General features: G+C 37.4%; 1 protein-coding gene across 4 annotated transcripts in view; it reads left to right on the top strand.

Moving 5' to 3' along the window:
• LOC126337029 (ras-like GTP-binding protein RhoL) overlaps window positions 1-16,809 on the top strand; it is a 350,016-nt gene extending 333,207 nt beyond the window's left edge. For all 4 annotated transcript variants that reach the window (XM_050001312.1, XM_050001313.1, XM_050001311.1 and 1 more), the window contains 3 exons: window positions 1,020-1,134; window positions 12,420-12,537; window positions 15,412-16,809. In XM_050001312.1, coding sequence (XP_049857269.1) covers window positions 1,020-1,134; window positions 12,420-12,537; window positions 15,412-15,614 — 436 coding nt within the window. In that variant the 3' untranslated portion in view covers window positions 15,615-16,809. The remainder of the gene's footprint in view (window positions 1-1,019; window positions 1,135-12,419; window positions 12,538-15,411) is intronic.
• Window positions 16,810-17,029: the final 220 nt, after the last annotated feature.

Genomic DNA, 17,029 nt, shown 5'->3' with positions numbered 1-17,029 from the left:
CCCCGTGATGTCTAGACATGGTTTCACCTTGGTTTTGCTCCTACCCCTGTGACCACTTCCACTGTAACACTTGCCCTGCACACCCTCCTACCAACACCTGTACCAGCTCTTTAACTGGCAGAACATATACTATCAATGGGACAGCCACCTCTGAAACAACATGTCATGTACCAGCTGTTATGTAAACACTGTTCGGCCTTCCACATTGGTATGACTACCACAAGTTATCAGTTAGGAGGAATGGGCATAGACAAAGTATACTGGCAGCACACAACATCCTATTGCAGAGCATGTTCCACAACATGGTAGTTGTGACCTCAGCGCCACATGTAACATCTGGATTCTTCCCCCGTACACCAGTTTCCCACAATTCCGCAGGTGGGAACTGTTGTTACGTGTTCTTGATTCCTGCCACCAACCGAGCCTTAATTTACACTAATTTTTTTTAAAATTTATCGGTCTCAGAATTTCTTCTCAAAAACTATCTATCCTGTCTCCCCCCTCCCTTCCACTTCTACCACATATAATGGACTTAGCTTTCAGTCTTACTAACTCTTGCATGATGTTTTGTCAGTGATCTCTGCTTTATTTATTAGCCTTCTTTCCACCTTTAAGTTTTTAAATCTTGATGGATGCAGTCTGTAACAATCAGTCTTTCCTTCTCACCCCTTCTAGTAGGTCTCTCCTGACATGGGGTTCTGGGCAACATTCCCATAACTCTCACATTTCTTAAACCTTGCTAATCATTTTTATTCACCCCTCTTTCTTCCCTTTCAACCCTTCTGCCAAAAAGGAGGAGCCACAAGCACCAAAAGCTTGCACATATTTTTAAACTTTTTGTATGTTTTTTCTCCTGCTGCACTTTGTGAGTAGTTTCTTTTAGCTATCCAGTTATATTAATTGTGTATGGCAATTTTTGTGCCTTAATTCAAGGATATCATGTACACTAGTTAAATCTCATATTGTGAATATAAAATGGTACAAGAATTGTTTCAGACGAGATAACATCAATTTTACAGGTTTGATAATTATGCAGACAACATAACTGTTGATGGACAAGAATTTAACATGACATTATGGGACACAGCTGGACAGGAAGACTATGAAAGACTTAGACCCCTGTCTTATCCAAATGTAAGTACTCTGTTATTAATATGAGATTTGGGATTGAAGCACTAGTTAAAAGTTTGAATGGGCTACCGGCTTCCAAATGTTACTAGTAACAGAGTATCTGTTTCCAGTAAATCAGCCCACAATTACCTTTTTTTTGGGGGGGGGGGGGTGTCAGGAGCTTGCAACTGCCTCCATAATAAGGCGAGGAGTAAATATATAGTCAGTCACTGTTTATTTCACACTAATGAAAACAGAAATCTTGAACACCTGAAATATTAGGAACAATGGACAAAAATTCTCAATCACCAAATGGAATTGAGTCACCAAGAAAGGGTATTTTTGCATTGTGATTTATATACTTACCTGAAAAAGAAGCAGCAAGAAGCAGAATTTGAGGAGTAATGCCTGAGGAACCAATATCTCAAACTATAGGTATATAGTCACAGAAAGCGGTTTGTAATGGAGTGAAGCATTCCTTTCACGGACAGAAAAGTTTGTGGTGAGCAAATGAGGGTACAGAGTAAAGTAATTTATACTATTGGCTATTATAATCATAACATCACGAAGGCAGCTTGTAACAAATGTCAGATTGGCATGAAGTGTGCAACATGGTTGGTTATACAAATTATAAACATTTCAGCACAATCACACTGAGTAGGTACGAAAAATGGCATCCACATTCAATACACAAGGAAAGATTACACAGCAAGTTTCTCATTGGCACTTGTATTTGAATGTTGGTTGTTTGTGAGATCATGTTACATCCTGTGAATTGAGGAAAAATGTATACCAGCATCTGTTGAGATTTGATAGTGGCAGGATCAGAGCTTATCAAGACGGGAGTGTAATGCTCTGCAATATTGCAGCCTGCATGGCTCAGGATCCCATGTCTGCCACGCATACAAAACTGATACTCCATGTCATGCAGGATCTCAGTGGCGCCTTGCAACTAGCACCTGGGAAGGCAGTCACATTGTTCACTCAGACTAGCAGGATTGTACAGACACAATGTGTATTTTGAGTCAGGAATGCAGTTCATATGCTGCAACACAAGTGGCCACGTACACAATGTGATGATGGCTGGAGCAATGCAGGCTGTCAGCATGGCAACTGTTGTTGTGGCTTTTCTTGACACAGCATCAGACACAGGTGTGCCAACAGTGACGCAGCCATTGACAACATTGGACACAGGAATGGCACCATATTGTCTTTTCAGATGAAGCTTGGTTTTGTGACCAGCATAACAATATAGTGGGTACATGACAATCACCTTCGGTTCATATACAGGCAGTAATATGAATAGAAGCTCTTACTTTTCTGTTGATTGAGGCCTCTGGATGTGTGCTATCTTTGAGATCTCCATGAAGTCAACTTTCAACAAGATACCACAAGACCACATGTCAGTTGCTCTGTTCTGTCCCACCACGATACAGAATGATTCAACTGTTCTCTCAATCACTATTAAACTGTTCTCTCAATCACTCAAAACTTCAGGCACATATTGATAAGAAAGTAGCATACTTTCATGCATTAGCCACTGCGACTGTTGAAATCTTCCATAGAGTTAAAGCAGCATGGAATCACTTATTTTCATTCATAAATTTATTGTGTTCCATAGATCCCATCAGGAGGAGAACTTTGAGGGATGTGAAATGAGTCACGATATATATTAACATGTGACAAAGATATCATAGAAACTTCAAACTGTATTATCAATAAACTGTCAATACACTGCATAACGGTATTCACACTTATGTGGTTTAAATTTAATTACATGAATTAGATGAAAGCTGCTACTTAAAGAAAAGCTCCAGACTTCTTTGTTTTGTTATATAGCTAATGTTTATCTTTGTTAGTAGCTTAATATTTACTTGATTGCAAAGGTAGTGATGACATGATAAGACATCCTGTGAAACTTTATTAAATGCCTTCTCTGAAAACTACCCAGAACACACAGTTAAGAACTCCATTCATGATGCAAATATATTGCCTCTGAAGACAACAGACAGACTGACCTCCTTGAGGATGTCCACATCAAAACTGATATCAGTGATGCTGATATGGTCATGGCAACAATGATTACCAAAGTACAAAGGACAATAAAAACAAGCAAAAAGATATATATGTTCAGTAAAATAGGCTTTCACGACAGGGCAGTAGCATGTAGAAGGAACTGTGGCTCAAGTTTAAAGGAATAGTTGATCATGCACTGGATAGATATGTACTCAGTAGAATAGTTTATAATGAGAGGGAACCTCCATTGTATTCAGTCACTGTAAAGAAACTTCTAAAGAAACAGAGAGTACTGTGTAATAGGACTAAAAAAACATTGGGCTATAGACAGAGAGATGCTGAATGAAACATGTTTGGTTGTCAAGAGAGCAATGTGTGATGCTTTCAGTGACTACTGTAGCAGATCATTGCCAAGTGATATTTCACAGGACCCAATGAAATTCTGGTCATATGTAAAGGCTGTTAATGGCAACACAGTTCATGTCCAGTTCCTAATGAATGAGATGGGAACTGAAATTTAAGAAAGCAACACAACAGTTGAAATGCTTAACTGTGTTTTTAAATGTTCTTTTACAATGAAAACACAGGAGATTTGCCCCAATTTAATCTTTGTACCACTGAAAAGCTGAATGAAGACATACTAGTGTCATTGGTGTTGAGAAATGGCTGAAATCGTTTGAACACAATTCCTGTGCCCAGTGGAATCCCATTAAGATTCTGCACTGCATTTTGGCAAAGTTATCCCCTCTTATAACTATAATCTATCATAGATCCCTTCAACAGACGACTGTGTCCAGTTTGTGGAAAAAAATCACAGGTCACACCCATGTACAAGAAGGATAATAAAAGTGATCCACAAAACTACCTTCCAATATCCTTGACACAGATTTGTTGCAGAATCTTAGAACATATTTATAATTCACACATAGAGGTATTTTGAAACTAATGAGCATCTCCAAGCCAACCAACATGGATTCCAAACACATCGATCATGTGAAACTATGCTCACACTTTTCCCACATATGTACTGAATGCTCTGGAGAAAGGCAGTCCAGAAAGCATTTGACTCAGTACTCCACCTATGCTTGTTGTCAAAAGTTCCATCATAGAGGGTATCAGCTGAAATGTGTAACTGGATTGAGAACCTTTTGGTATGAAGGATGCAACACGTTATTCAGATACAGAAGTAACTTTGGGTGTGCCGCAGGGACGTATGTTTGGACCCATGCTGTTCATGTTGTATAGTAATTACCTTGCAGAAAATATTAACAGTAAAATCAGGCTTTTTGCAGATGATGCAGTTACCTATAATGAAGTACTATCTGAAAGAAATTGCATAAACATTCAGTCAGAGATTGGACTGATATAGAAGTGGTGCAGATTTTGGCAACTTCCTCTAAATGGCCAGGAATGTAAACTTTTGCACTTCAAAAAATGAAATAACGTAGTAGCCTATGACTATAATATCAATGAGTAGCTGTTGTAATCAGCCAACTGATACAAATGCCTGGCTGTAACACTTTGTAGGGGAATGAAATGAAATGATCACAAATGTTCAGTTCTGCATAAAACAGTGGTAGATGTTGGTTTGTTGGTAAAACATTGGGGAAGTGCAATTAATCTACAAAGGAGATCACTTACAAATCTCTCGTGCGAATGGTTCTAGAATAATGCTCATGATAGGACTAACAGGGGATATTGAATGTGTACAGAGAAAGGCAGCATGAATTGTCACAGGTTTGTGTAATCCATGGTGTCATAGAGATACTGAAGGAACTGAACTGGCAGGCTCTTGAAGACAGACATAGACTATCCTGAGAAAGTCTGTTGATCAAGTTTCAAGAACCAGCTTTTAATAATAACTCTAGGAATATACCACAACCCCCTACATACTGCTCACATAGAGATTGTGAGGAAAACATTAGAATAATTATTGCATGTGCCAACGCATTCAAATAATCATTCTTCCCGTGCTCCAGACGTGAATGGAAAAGGAAGAAGCCTAATAACTGGTACAATAGGATGTACCCTCTGCCATGCACCTCACAGTGGTTTGCAGAGTATGGACATAGATATGGATGTAGGTATTCTTCAGATTTCAATCATATTTTTCAAAGAAAATATTTTTATATCTATAAATGCTGGGTCCTGTAACTCATTCAACATCTTTGCGAATTTAAAAGATGACAGAGAAGAGGAAAATGATGCCAATTGACATGGTTGGCTAAGAAGAAAATTATGAGAGAGAAAAAATAAAAATAAATAAAATAAAATAAATTAAAAAATTAAGTGGTGAAGAGAGCTGGACAATGAGGCAAATTCTCATGAAAATTATTTTGGAATGTGACACAGGTAATGACGTGGTCAGTGGTATTGCAACACAACCTTCAGGTTTACCCATTGGTTTACCGAGTTTAGCCATCTTTATTTGAACTTGAATATGGAATGGGAATGGCCATGTAGTATGCAATGTCATTTACCAAAATCTGATGAAGTTCAAATAAAGATGGCTAAACTCAATAAACCAATAGGTAAACCTGATTTTCCTTACGACAAAACATGGCATAAATTGCAGAAAAGGTGTCTGGATTATGAATTGTGATTAAAAGGAAGAGTTGAAACAAATCTAGCAACTGCAATGTATCCCACATCCAAGAAAAGTATTTAAATACAGCAATGGGGAAAAAATAAAATTGTTATTTTGCAGAAAGAGGAAAATTCAAGTACATGAGATGAGAAAAAGTTTTTTCTGTGGTAAATATGGACACTTTTCAAAAGACTGCATTTAAGATGCACTTAATCTGTTTTGCAAAGGTTAATGTCACTTATCCAGGAACTGTCTTAGCTTGTGGTGGTTCTGCAATATTATCAGCTGTCAAAATACCATCACAAGTAAGTCCAAGAAAGATGATGTCCAATATGTCTGAATTAACTGCAAGTGCAGATATATCAGTGTGTGACAAATAATATGTTGATAATGGTGCTACACATTATGAAATGAACTGTCAAGATTGGTATGTTTTGTACAATCCTTTTCATACAGCAAAGAAAGTAGACAATGCTAACAATAATGTGCACATCAAAATATTGGGAAATGGTCATACAGATTTTGAAACTTTTGATGGTAAAAGTTGGACAAAATGATATTTTGATGGAGTGTGGTACTTCCCAGATGGTGCTTGTATAGGAGACAGTCAAATAAAAATGAGACAAATGGAAAAAAGTAAACTGTTATTATCTAAGAGTAATCACCCTAACTGTTAATACATTTATTCCACTGCGAGACAAGATGGTCAATACCTTCATGGAATAATGTTTGTGGTTGCATACAGAACCACGATAGCACCCAGACGTGCAATTCTTCATCCAAAGCAAATCGACAGCCATTAATATCTTCCTTCAGGACTCCAAAGATATTTAAATCACATAAGACGAGATCGGGACTTTATGGAGAATGTGTAAGGGCTTCCCACAGAAACTCCTGCAGCATACTCTGATGGACATCCATGTTGCCAAATTTGTTTCAGTTATGCAGAAGTTTCGCTGGAAAGCACTCGTGCAGTTATGATGATTACTTTTGAAATAATAAAGTTTTTTCCATTTGTTTCATTTTCACTTCAATGTCCCTTCTAACCTATTTTCTGTTAGAAAGGCTGGAGAAAAAGGCATTGATCAAAGCACCAAAAACAGTGGTAAGATATGGTTATTTCAAAGAAACAACATACCAATTGCTGTTCCCCTATCTGAAAGCAAGACTGAACTTCACTGTTTGGCAGTGAAATGGATTCGGAATTTAGCAAGAAAAGTCTTTTGTTGCAAAAGAAGCTGCTGATACTCTTCAAATATCTCTAGAAAGATTTGGGCACCTGAGTAAATACCACGTACAATCATTCCTGACAGCACATAGTATCAATGTAAAGGTCAAAGTAAATTTTACGAAGATTGTATGGTAAGTGAAATACAACAGCTAGTTTTTGGTAAATGAGTCTATAAATCAAGTAGACCACAAGAGTTAGCCTTCGCCATTGTCTATGCTCCAATGGAAGAAAGGATTTAGATGGCTATTGATATTTTCTTATTTTTAAGGATTTATCTGGTTCCAGAGTGATACAGCTCTTATGGCAAAAGATAAGGTTAGAAGGAAGTTAGGAATATTTATGTAGATGGTGAAAACAGTGTGGCATGATATGAAACTTCCTGGCAGATTAAAACTGTGTGCCCAACCGAGACTCGAACTCGGGACCTTTGCCTTTTGCGGGCAAGTGCTCTACCATCTGAGCTACCGAAGCATGACTGCAGAGTGAAAATTCCATTCTGGAAACATCCCCCAGGCTGTGGCTAAGTCATGTCTCCGCAGTATCCTTTCTTTCAGGAGTGCTAGTTCTACAGATTTGCAGGAGAGCTTCTGTAAAGTTTGGAAGGTAGGAGACGAGATACTGGCAGAAGTAAAGCTGTGAGGACCAGGCGTGAGTCATGCTTCGGTAGCTCAGATGGTAGAGCACTTGCCCGCGAAAGGCATAGGTCCCGAGTTTGAGTTTCGGTCGGGCACACAGTTTTAAAAACTGCTGAAAAGTGCTTTCATAAAGTTAGTTGACATCTCGACTATGGGCGATTTTACACATGTGATACTGTCTAATTTGAATGATGAGGAACATGAGAAGAAAATACTGTCCTATAATACAGGGTGAGCACAAAGTCTTGCCCTGATTATAAAAATTTATAACAGAATAACCATTTGACATAATAAGTTACATATGATGCCGTTACATAGGTTAGTGTTACTAGTATTTTTTAAGACCATTTACGTTAGTAAACCTCAACTTGTGCTCCCTTGGTAGCTCGGAGAATGTCTAGGCGGTATTCCAGTTCCCATCAGGTGTTTTGTAACATGTGTTCTGTCACAATACCCACAGCAGCTTGTATCCTAGCCTTTAGTTCGTCGATGTCAGCAACTAGTGTTCCAGCAAGATGTAGCAGCACCCCCCCCCCCCCCCCCCCTTCCCGCCACTGGGCTTTGGTAGTGCATGATTTCTGAAACATTTCCGGATCAGTGGATTGGAAGGAACGGTCCAACACCCTGGTCACCCTGCTCTCCAGACATTACGCCCCTTGACCTTTTTTTTTTCTGGGGCTATATCAAGGACAGAGTCTTCGTCACACCAGTTGCTGACATCGACGAACTGAATGATAGGATACAAGCTGCTGTGGGTTCTGTGACAAAACACACTATGAAACACCTGGCGGGAACTGGAATATCATCTCAACATTCTCCGAGCTACCAAGGGAGCGCACGTTACTAACATAAGTGGTCTTGGGGTGGGGGGGGTGGGGGGGAACACACTAGTCACACTAACCTATGTAATGGCATCAAATGTAAATTATTATTTCAAATGGTTATTCTGTAATAATTTGTTATAATCAAGGCAAGTCTTTGTGTTCACCCTGTATTATGACGAAGTGTTTTAAGATGAAAATGACATCTCTTTAAGTGGAGCTGAAAATATTTATGGACATCAAGTTTTGAAGAATAGAGAAACAACTAGAAGGTCTGTGTGCTACCATAATGAACCTGAGCAACTAAGGGTGATGATGCTGAAGGAAATTACCGAAGACTATGATGAAGCAGTGAAGTCTTCAGATGTAAAAAATTGAAAAGTTGCAATGGAAGAAGAAATGCATTCACATCAAAAGTTTTGTACTTGGAAACTGTTGATTTACCGGTTGGAAGGGTAGCTACTGGTAAGCGATGGGTGTTTGCAATAAAACTGAATAATAACAATGATACTGTCTGCTAAAAGACAAAATTAGTTGCAGAAAGATTTAGTCAGAGGCCTGGAATTGATTTCTCTGAACCATTTAGACCTGTGGATGGATCTGAAACAATAAGAACCTCTTTGCATGTTGCTGTTCAATGAAATTGGAACATTAAACAATTTGATGTTAAAATGGTATTCCTGAATAGTATGTAGCAGGAAGAAATTTACCTACATCAGCCACAATATTAAGTTGATGATACAGGTAACGTGTATAGATTGCTTCAAAGCATGTATGGGTTGACACAAACAGCCAAATGTTGAGTGTTTGAAAGAACATCTAAAGAAATCACCTTCAGAGGAGAGCAGTGCTGAACCATGTGTGTATTTTAATGAAAATGTAACTCTTTCCTTTCATGTGGGTAATGGGTTGATAAATGGGACACAATGAAATGGTTCACAGTATCAAAACAATTACAAGAAGAGTTTGCTGTTGTGGTAAGTGAAGTGGCCTTCAAATCCAAATATTAGAAAATTTTGCGAAGAGTAACCAAACCACATAACGAAAAGTGTGTTGGCAATGTATGGTATGAGTGATCAAGTTCAAAATCATTCCTATTTGAATCTGGATGAATATCAGGTGATTCACTACCAGCTCTCTTACTGATAGTTTCATGTATTTAACACTAAGAACACATTCAGATGTAACTCATGCTGTTAATGTTGCTCCAACAGCACAGGATTCATCTCCCGAAGCCCACCTTAAATTGGTTAGTGAGAAAAAGGTCAACGTAGAAGTACATTTCACCATGAGATTAGGCATCAGATATTTTTACTAATGGTTTACCAGCGAATATGTTATCAAGGATGAATACTCTGATTCAATAATAAAATATGAATATTGCGGAAGAGTGTTGAATATTGTATACAAACAGTTTGTGTTACCAAAAGCAACATGTCAATTATTTTAAAAACTGAACAAAGCCTCATTTCAGCAGCATATTTGTATTCCCGTCAACAACAAACACTGTTACTTGCCATGTAGCAAACAAAAATTTTAAATCCCTGGCTCTAGCTATTCAGATAGTTCGTAGGAAGAGTAGCCAATGAGATAAGTGTTCAAATTTCTTTCGAAGTGGCAGAGATTCACATTTTTTTTCCCCCTTTATGTTAGATGGGAGCTTTCTTGAACGTCTCATCAGAGAACATAATTCCACTCTCAACCCAGGATAAGGCAGCAAAACGTACATGAAAATTATTTTTGTGTCTTGTATTGTGACTGTGTATATTACATTTCAGTTGAAGACTGATTTTTACTATCAACAATAAAAACTATTAAGCATTAAATGTGTTGGGAAGAGTGTAAGAAATCCAAGATCCTCAAAAAGCCTTCTACAAGATGTATAATTACCTATGCTAGCTTGTGCTTAACAAACATCTGTGTATGAATGCATGGTCTCACAGTGATAAGAATTAATAAAATCTTCTTCAGCTACTAGCTGTGCCAGGTGGTTAAAAATCCCACGAGCTTTCCACAGAGCTCTCCCCAGCCATTGTCAAGTGGTAAATAACTGTAGTATCACTGTGGTCTTGCTGTTATATAGCTGCGTTGCTGACTGTGGTAAAAGTGGTAATTCCCCCCCCCCCCCCCCCCTCCACATCCATCACCCTGCTTCAACCTCACAATGGCCATGTCCCATGCTGTGCTGAGCTGCAAACAACCGTCCTTGTTGATGGTGTTTTCAGCCTCTTTTTTATTTCCACTGCTTCTTTTACGACGCTGTCCCAAAATCCTTTTGTCCTCGTAATGACAGATGTTTCATTGAATAGGATTCGGCGTTGATTTTATAAAGTGTATTCTGCCATGGCTGATATTTCAGGATAGTGAAGGCATAAACAGCTCTCATACTTATGCCTGCACTGTCCTGAAGAAACAGACATGCCGAACACACTTTCGAAAATTTACACAGAATTCTATTCAACAAAACATTTGTCATTATGAGGATGAAAGGATTTTAGGGTAGCACCATAAAAGAAGTGGCAGAAATAAAAAAAAAATACGAAAACACCATCAACAAGGATGGTGGTTTGCAGCTCAGCACAGCCTGGGATGTGGCCATCATGAGGTTGAAGCAGGGTGATGGATGTGTAGGAGGGGGGGGGGGGGGGGGGGGGGGGAATTACCACCTTTGATGAGGGAGAGAGCATCAGTGATGTCACAGCCAGCAATGCAGCTATATAACAGCAAGACCGCAGTGATGCTACAGTTATTTACCACTAGACAATTGCTGAGGAGAGCTCAGTCAATAGCTCTTGGTATTTCAACCACCTGATGCGGCTGGAAGCATGATAAATTGCATTAACACAGGGAATGAAAATATGCAGAATATGCCAACATCCTTGTCTTTAGCTCAAGATGACTCTAAAGGCACAACACACTGAAATGAGTTTCATGATTAGTTTGTCCATGTGTTGACTCTATTTTAACTTTGTGTCCAACTGCATGTGAAAGAATTTTACTCACTGTACTTTATTCATGACCATTAATGCCTATTCTGGTGTTAAAAGGTTATTATTGTTTATTTCAAATTGCATAATATGTGTTTCTTGGTTGTACTGTCTGCAGCTCAACACTATTCTTGTAAATTATGCTATGGCAGTGTACTAAATATTAAGATAAGCAAGTTATTGTAACTGTTGCTGTTACAAAAGTTCTATAAAAAAAAAAAAGGCCTATCAAAGAAGGTATTCGGGGAAGGGCTACTCAGGACCAGAAAATGACTTCTTGTCTTCCAGCATTTCATCTATTGAGCAAGTTGCGTGGTTGCAGTGTTGCCAAAGATGGTATGATCAATCATACTTTCTGTGGCTCAACCACGATGACCCGTACCCAGTCTACCTACTAGCATGGTGGTCCCAATAAAATATGCCAAGTTGATAGCTATTACACACCTGAAAGTATAAATAATTTTATGATTAACTTTATGACTGCCCAGTGCATGAAAATGAAATGACTAGTGCTTTTCCACTTAATGATTGCAGTTTATGGGTTTAGAAATTACAAATTCTAAAGACCATGTAAATATTGGAAGGAGTTACTGATCATGTTGTGTGATGACTGCATTTAACAGTAATATCTGATGATACATACAATTTCTTTCACATTAACTGTGTAGTCCACCACTTCAGGGTTTCAGTGATTTTTCTGTGTATTCTAGCAGACACATACACAAAAATTAATTAATTGCATTAAAATTATAATTTTGATGCAGAAAGGGCCTCAGTCCATACTTTTTATATCTGAATCCACACTAGCCTAAAATTCTAAAATCAAGTAATGTTACAAAATAATATTAAGCTTATTGGTTGCTATAAAAATAAATATTTTTTTTAAAAACTTAAGAGACATTCTAAGAAAATTAAATTGGCATTTTCTTTCATTCTGTTCAAAAGTCAGTCAGGTGGACTGAGGCCCTTTCAGTATGGGCCAATTCATCTGCCATAATGAGTTATTTATTTATTTCTGTTTAACCTTTTCAGACGGACTGCTTCCTCCTTTGCTTCTCAATCAACAGTCGAAGCTCTTTTGAGAATATTGCCTCAAAGTGGTATCCTGAGGTGCACCATCATTGCCCTAATGTGCCAATAGTTTTAGTTGGTAAGAAATCATTACACTGTATAAATTAAAATTATTTTTGCAGGCTTGTAGACTCATAACTGCACAAAACCTATGCAGTATTAAAAAATCTGTATCATATACAACAAGTCAGTTGTACAAAGTTAATTCCCACTGATAAAAACAGTGCATCATAATTAAATCAGTGGGTATGAGCAAGAAGCATTGAACCATTTTAACTTTCATTGTCAAAAAATAAGTATCCTTTGTCTAATTATTTTACAGCAATGAAATTCAGTGATTTGTACGAGGTTCCTTGCTGGTCTTTAATTCTTTACATCCCATTAATTAAACTTATTTCACATTTAAGTGACACTTGCTATGTTACTTCAGGAGTTTCAAACGTTTTTGCTTAAAAATATTCATTATAGAACATGTGATGCCAGAGGTAGCACAATTTTAATCTGATCTATGCATCCAGCAGCCATTCCATAGCTTGCATTTATCTCCTTCGAGGTACTTTTGCACAAATAAAATTGACTACTCTCCTCCCTACTACACTGTAGCCATACAGTTTAATTGTTCACTGTGTCTGCACCAACATTTTGGAATGTGTGTACCATTTCCTCCCTCTATGTCACCACGTGTAAGTCAAAATCCTTCCTGCCACCCACCCTCTGCACCTCCACAGCACACCCCACTTCCAGTGTGACACCATGGCACCCACTAATTAACTGTCCAAAGCGCCACTGTTGTAAAAGTCGGAGCTTGAAAAATCAAAACCAAATCTGTTGATTCAGTTCAACATTACATCATTTTTATCCCCCCACCCCACATATATACAATTATGTAATTTTGCTTCCAATGTATGAAATGACCACCACTGTTATTATTTACAACCATCAAATGTGTCCCCGTGCAGTTAAAACTAGTTGCACACCCCTGTAGAACTTACTTTCATGCATTTTCTAGTTTTTGACTCAGTTGAATTTCTTCACATGGATCATACATTGTAATATACAAAGTAACATGCAGTAGAGTGATTTAAACAGAGTTAGAAGCATCTTTTGGAAAGACTACTCTCAACATTTGCGCTAAATCATATTGTCCCTGTCTCCTGCATTCACATCACACTGCTTTACTTTCCTGTTTCTGTACTCTAGTCTGTTGATTACTTACATTATGGTTTCTGAAGAAATATCACCAAACTCTTTCTTCCTTTCAGTTTTTATATTCCTGTTTCTGAGGCTCCTGTACTCATTGTGTTCCACTTACATAAATACAAACACGATGCTATAATTTGTTATGGAATTTGTTAGGTACAATGAGTTTAGGTAATTTTTTGAATCATAAGAAACTATGGCAGTTATGGTTCAGGGACACACATCACAAACTCATACTTTGGCAGCAAAAGTAATTAATACGTTCATCATATTATGTGCACTCTATCATGAAGGAAAGCCTTTAGGGATGCGAAAAGTCTCAGTACACATTAATAAAGTGCAGCTGTTAAACACTACATTAATAAAAACTATTGTTAAACTGCTTGTACTTAAGGTGAATTTAATATAGTAATATGAATTGTGACCATCTGGCCACATGTTCCAAACACCTCATCAACTGTGAAACTCCGATGGATAATCCAACTTTCCAAGAAGCACTGATTATGCCAAGCAGAATTCAGTAAAGGGTGGTAATGTGCAGAACATATCTTTATCCTTAAAATCTTGATCAAAACCAAGATGCTAGCAGCAGGTAATAAGCTGATCTTGACTCTTATGACTCCATTGACTGAGACATTCTTATAAATGTGCTGAAAGAGTTTGGAAAATAGGAAAAGACAAGAACATTTGTACAACAAACATTAATGAACACCTACTAAGTTAAATTCTTCAGAGTACCTCAAAGCGATTTGATATCAAAACAGGAATGCAAAAATTATGCTTAATGGTATCTTGGAGAAGTTAATTTCTAAATAACAGAAAGAAATGAAGCAATGTAATATTCCAGGCAGAATCAGATTAGAGCTTAAATTTAAATCTCTCACCTTTATGGAGAATCTAGTATTCTTCTTGTAAAAAATCTGGACATTGGGACCAAAAACTGAAATGCTAAAAGAAACAGCAGAGAGCACAAACATGAAGTAAAAGAATGCAAAAGTTCATCTAGGTGATATTTTGATCTGACACACCAGTGAGAAGGTGGCAGTTGAGAAAGTGCCAGAATAACAGAGACTATACTAAAACCCTTACAAATTCAAATCCTTATCTTTACATACCAAATTCAGACATTACAGTACATTTGAGTACACTAACTGGTGGACAAGTATGTCAGCACTACCAATGGAGATGTCCAGTTGAGCAACAAAGTGTTTAATTGTGATCTGACGATCACCTCGAATGAGAGTAACCACACATCCCAACATTACAGGAATCACAGCTGTGTGCAGCTGGCCAGTAAGAGGAAGGTTGGACAGATGTGTGCGGCCTTGTTGCGGTGATGACAAACACTTCACCCTATGACTCGCCATGCTTTTGTTCACTGTCAGGTCTCCGTAGACATTCTGCAAGCACCAATGAATATCTGCCATTATCTGGTTTTCTTCCAAAAGAAGCTCAGTGGAACACACCCCCGTTAGAGACTCCATTTTGAAGGCTACATACAACACTGCCATTACTGGAACTTCATGAAACTATAAGAGCTGAAGAGGGAATAGCCCAAAATGTCACACAAATTCTGCATTTTTACAACTGAAATTAGCAAAGGAAAAAATGTGTTGCATTGATTATTGAACGACTCTCATATATGATCATGCGATTGTACAATACAGAAAATTTAGTACCTAAAAAAATCATCAATTTTATGTTCATTTGCAAATATTTTAAATGTTTTTTTCTCTCTCTTTGTTTTTCTAAGGCACTAAAATGGACTTGCGGAATGAAGTTGAAAACACAATATCAGTTACTGAAGCAAAGCAGATGAAGAAGAGAATCCGTGCCTATCGGTACGTGGAATGTTCAGCGAAAGACAGTGAGGGTCTTGAAGAAGTTTTCATTGAGGCAATCCATGCAGTAATGAAGAAACCTCCACCTTCCAAAAGAATTTGTGCAATATTATAGTGACTGTACGCACTAAAACAAAGAGCAATATTTGGTATCAGTGGAATGCTTGTGATTAACTTATGTATTTAAAACACGACTCAATGCACATCAAATGTAATCTATCATTCCACTGTGAGCTGCTCATGGACTAGTGGAAGTCAGATATATACTACAGATATTTGATGTGCTACTTCACCAGCTTGCAAAATGAAAGAATGCTGTCCAGTTTTCACTGATGTATTAATTATACATTTGAATTAGATCCACACTTGACACGACTGTTTGTGACAAATTACACAATTTTTTGGAACGAGCTGGAACACAACTATCAGTCTAATGAGTTACAAATTACAGACATAAAAATTATCACTGTATATATAAAACATAACTTATTTAACTGAAACAATACTTTCAAAATTTTACATGAGGAAGATACTTAAATTATGATCTGAGAGCATACTTCTCGAGTATATTAACTTTTGTATGTCCTGTGATTGACAATATATCTTAAATACTCATCAGATGTTCTCAGTGACAAGTATGGAATATGGACCAACTTGATAGGCCATTTTCATGTGCTTTTGCTATAAAGTTATGTATATGCTGTTTCACAGAAATGTGACAAGGGAGTATACCTAGTCATAAACCAAAGGAACTGCAAGTATTCTGTGTGGAAGGAAAGATGTATTTTTGTATGAATAGTTTTAAAATCTGGGCAAATTATATGTACCTGTTATGATAAAGTCAGAAAAATGCTGATTTCAGTTAACTAATAAAAATGTTTTAGAAACAAAAAGTTAAGATTCTCTTTTCCTCATAAGAACGTTTTGTACAAGTAATGTAAATGTGCCTTACCATATATCATATAATTCACATTACAATAGAGATAAGATTTGCGTTACTTCATTGTTTTAAAGTAATACTTCTGCGAATTTGTGGTAGGTATACTCATTGCTGCTCTACCACATACCTTTATATAATGACAACATATAGAAGTTATCTTAATCTGTTCATTGCAACAACTCAGAAAAGTAATGCATCACTATTCTGTACATGAAATTTCAGAAGAATCCTTCTATGTTATTTCCACAGATTTGAAATGGAGCAAGGTAATTAATGTCAAAAGTTGTTTAAAAGCTGTTTTTTCTTGTAAATGTCTAAAATACTTTCTGTAAAGACCACTATGTAAATAAAATGTTTATATTACATATAACTTTATTTTCTGTCATGAGTCCCTAAAATATTAAAGGAAGCATAAAAATTCTCTGGTATATTTTACATGTTGACTGCCATGAGGCAGCCAGCGAAGCAGCAGACTTGCCTGCTGTGGCTGCCCGCCCGCCCCTCACACACACACACACACACACACACACACACACACACACACACACACACACAGTTGTTACTTGTTAAATTATTTATTCAGTCAGGAT

This window comes from Schistocerca gregaria, chromosome 2, assembly GCF_023897955.1.
Source record: "Schistocerca gregaria isolate iqSchGreg1 chromosome 2, iqSchGreg1.2, whole genome shotgun sequence".
Taxonomy (NCBI): Eukaryota; Metazoa; Arthropoda; class Insecta; order Orthoptera; family Acrididae; genus Schistocerca; species Schistocerca gregaria.
The sequence above is the reverse complement of the archived record's forward strand: the minus strand, read 5'-3'. Positions and strand labels throughout refer to the sequence as shown.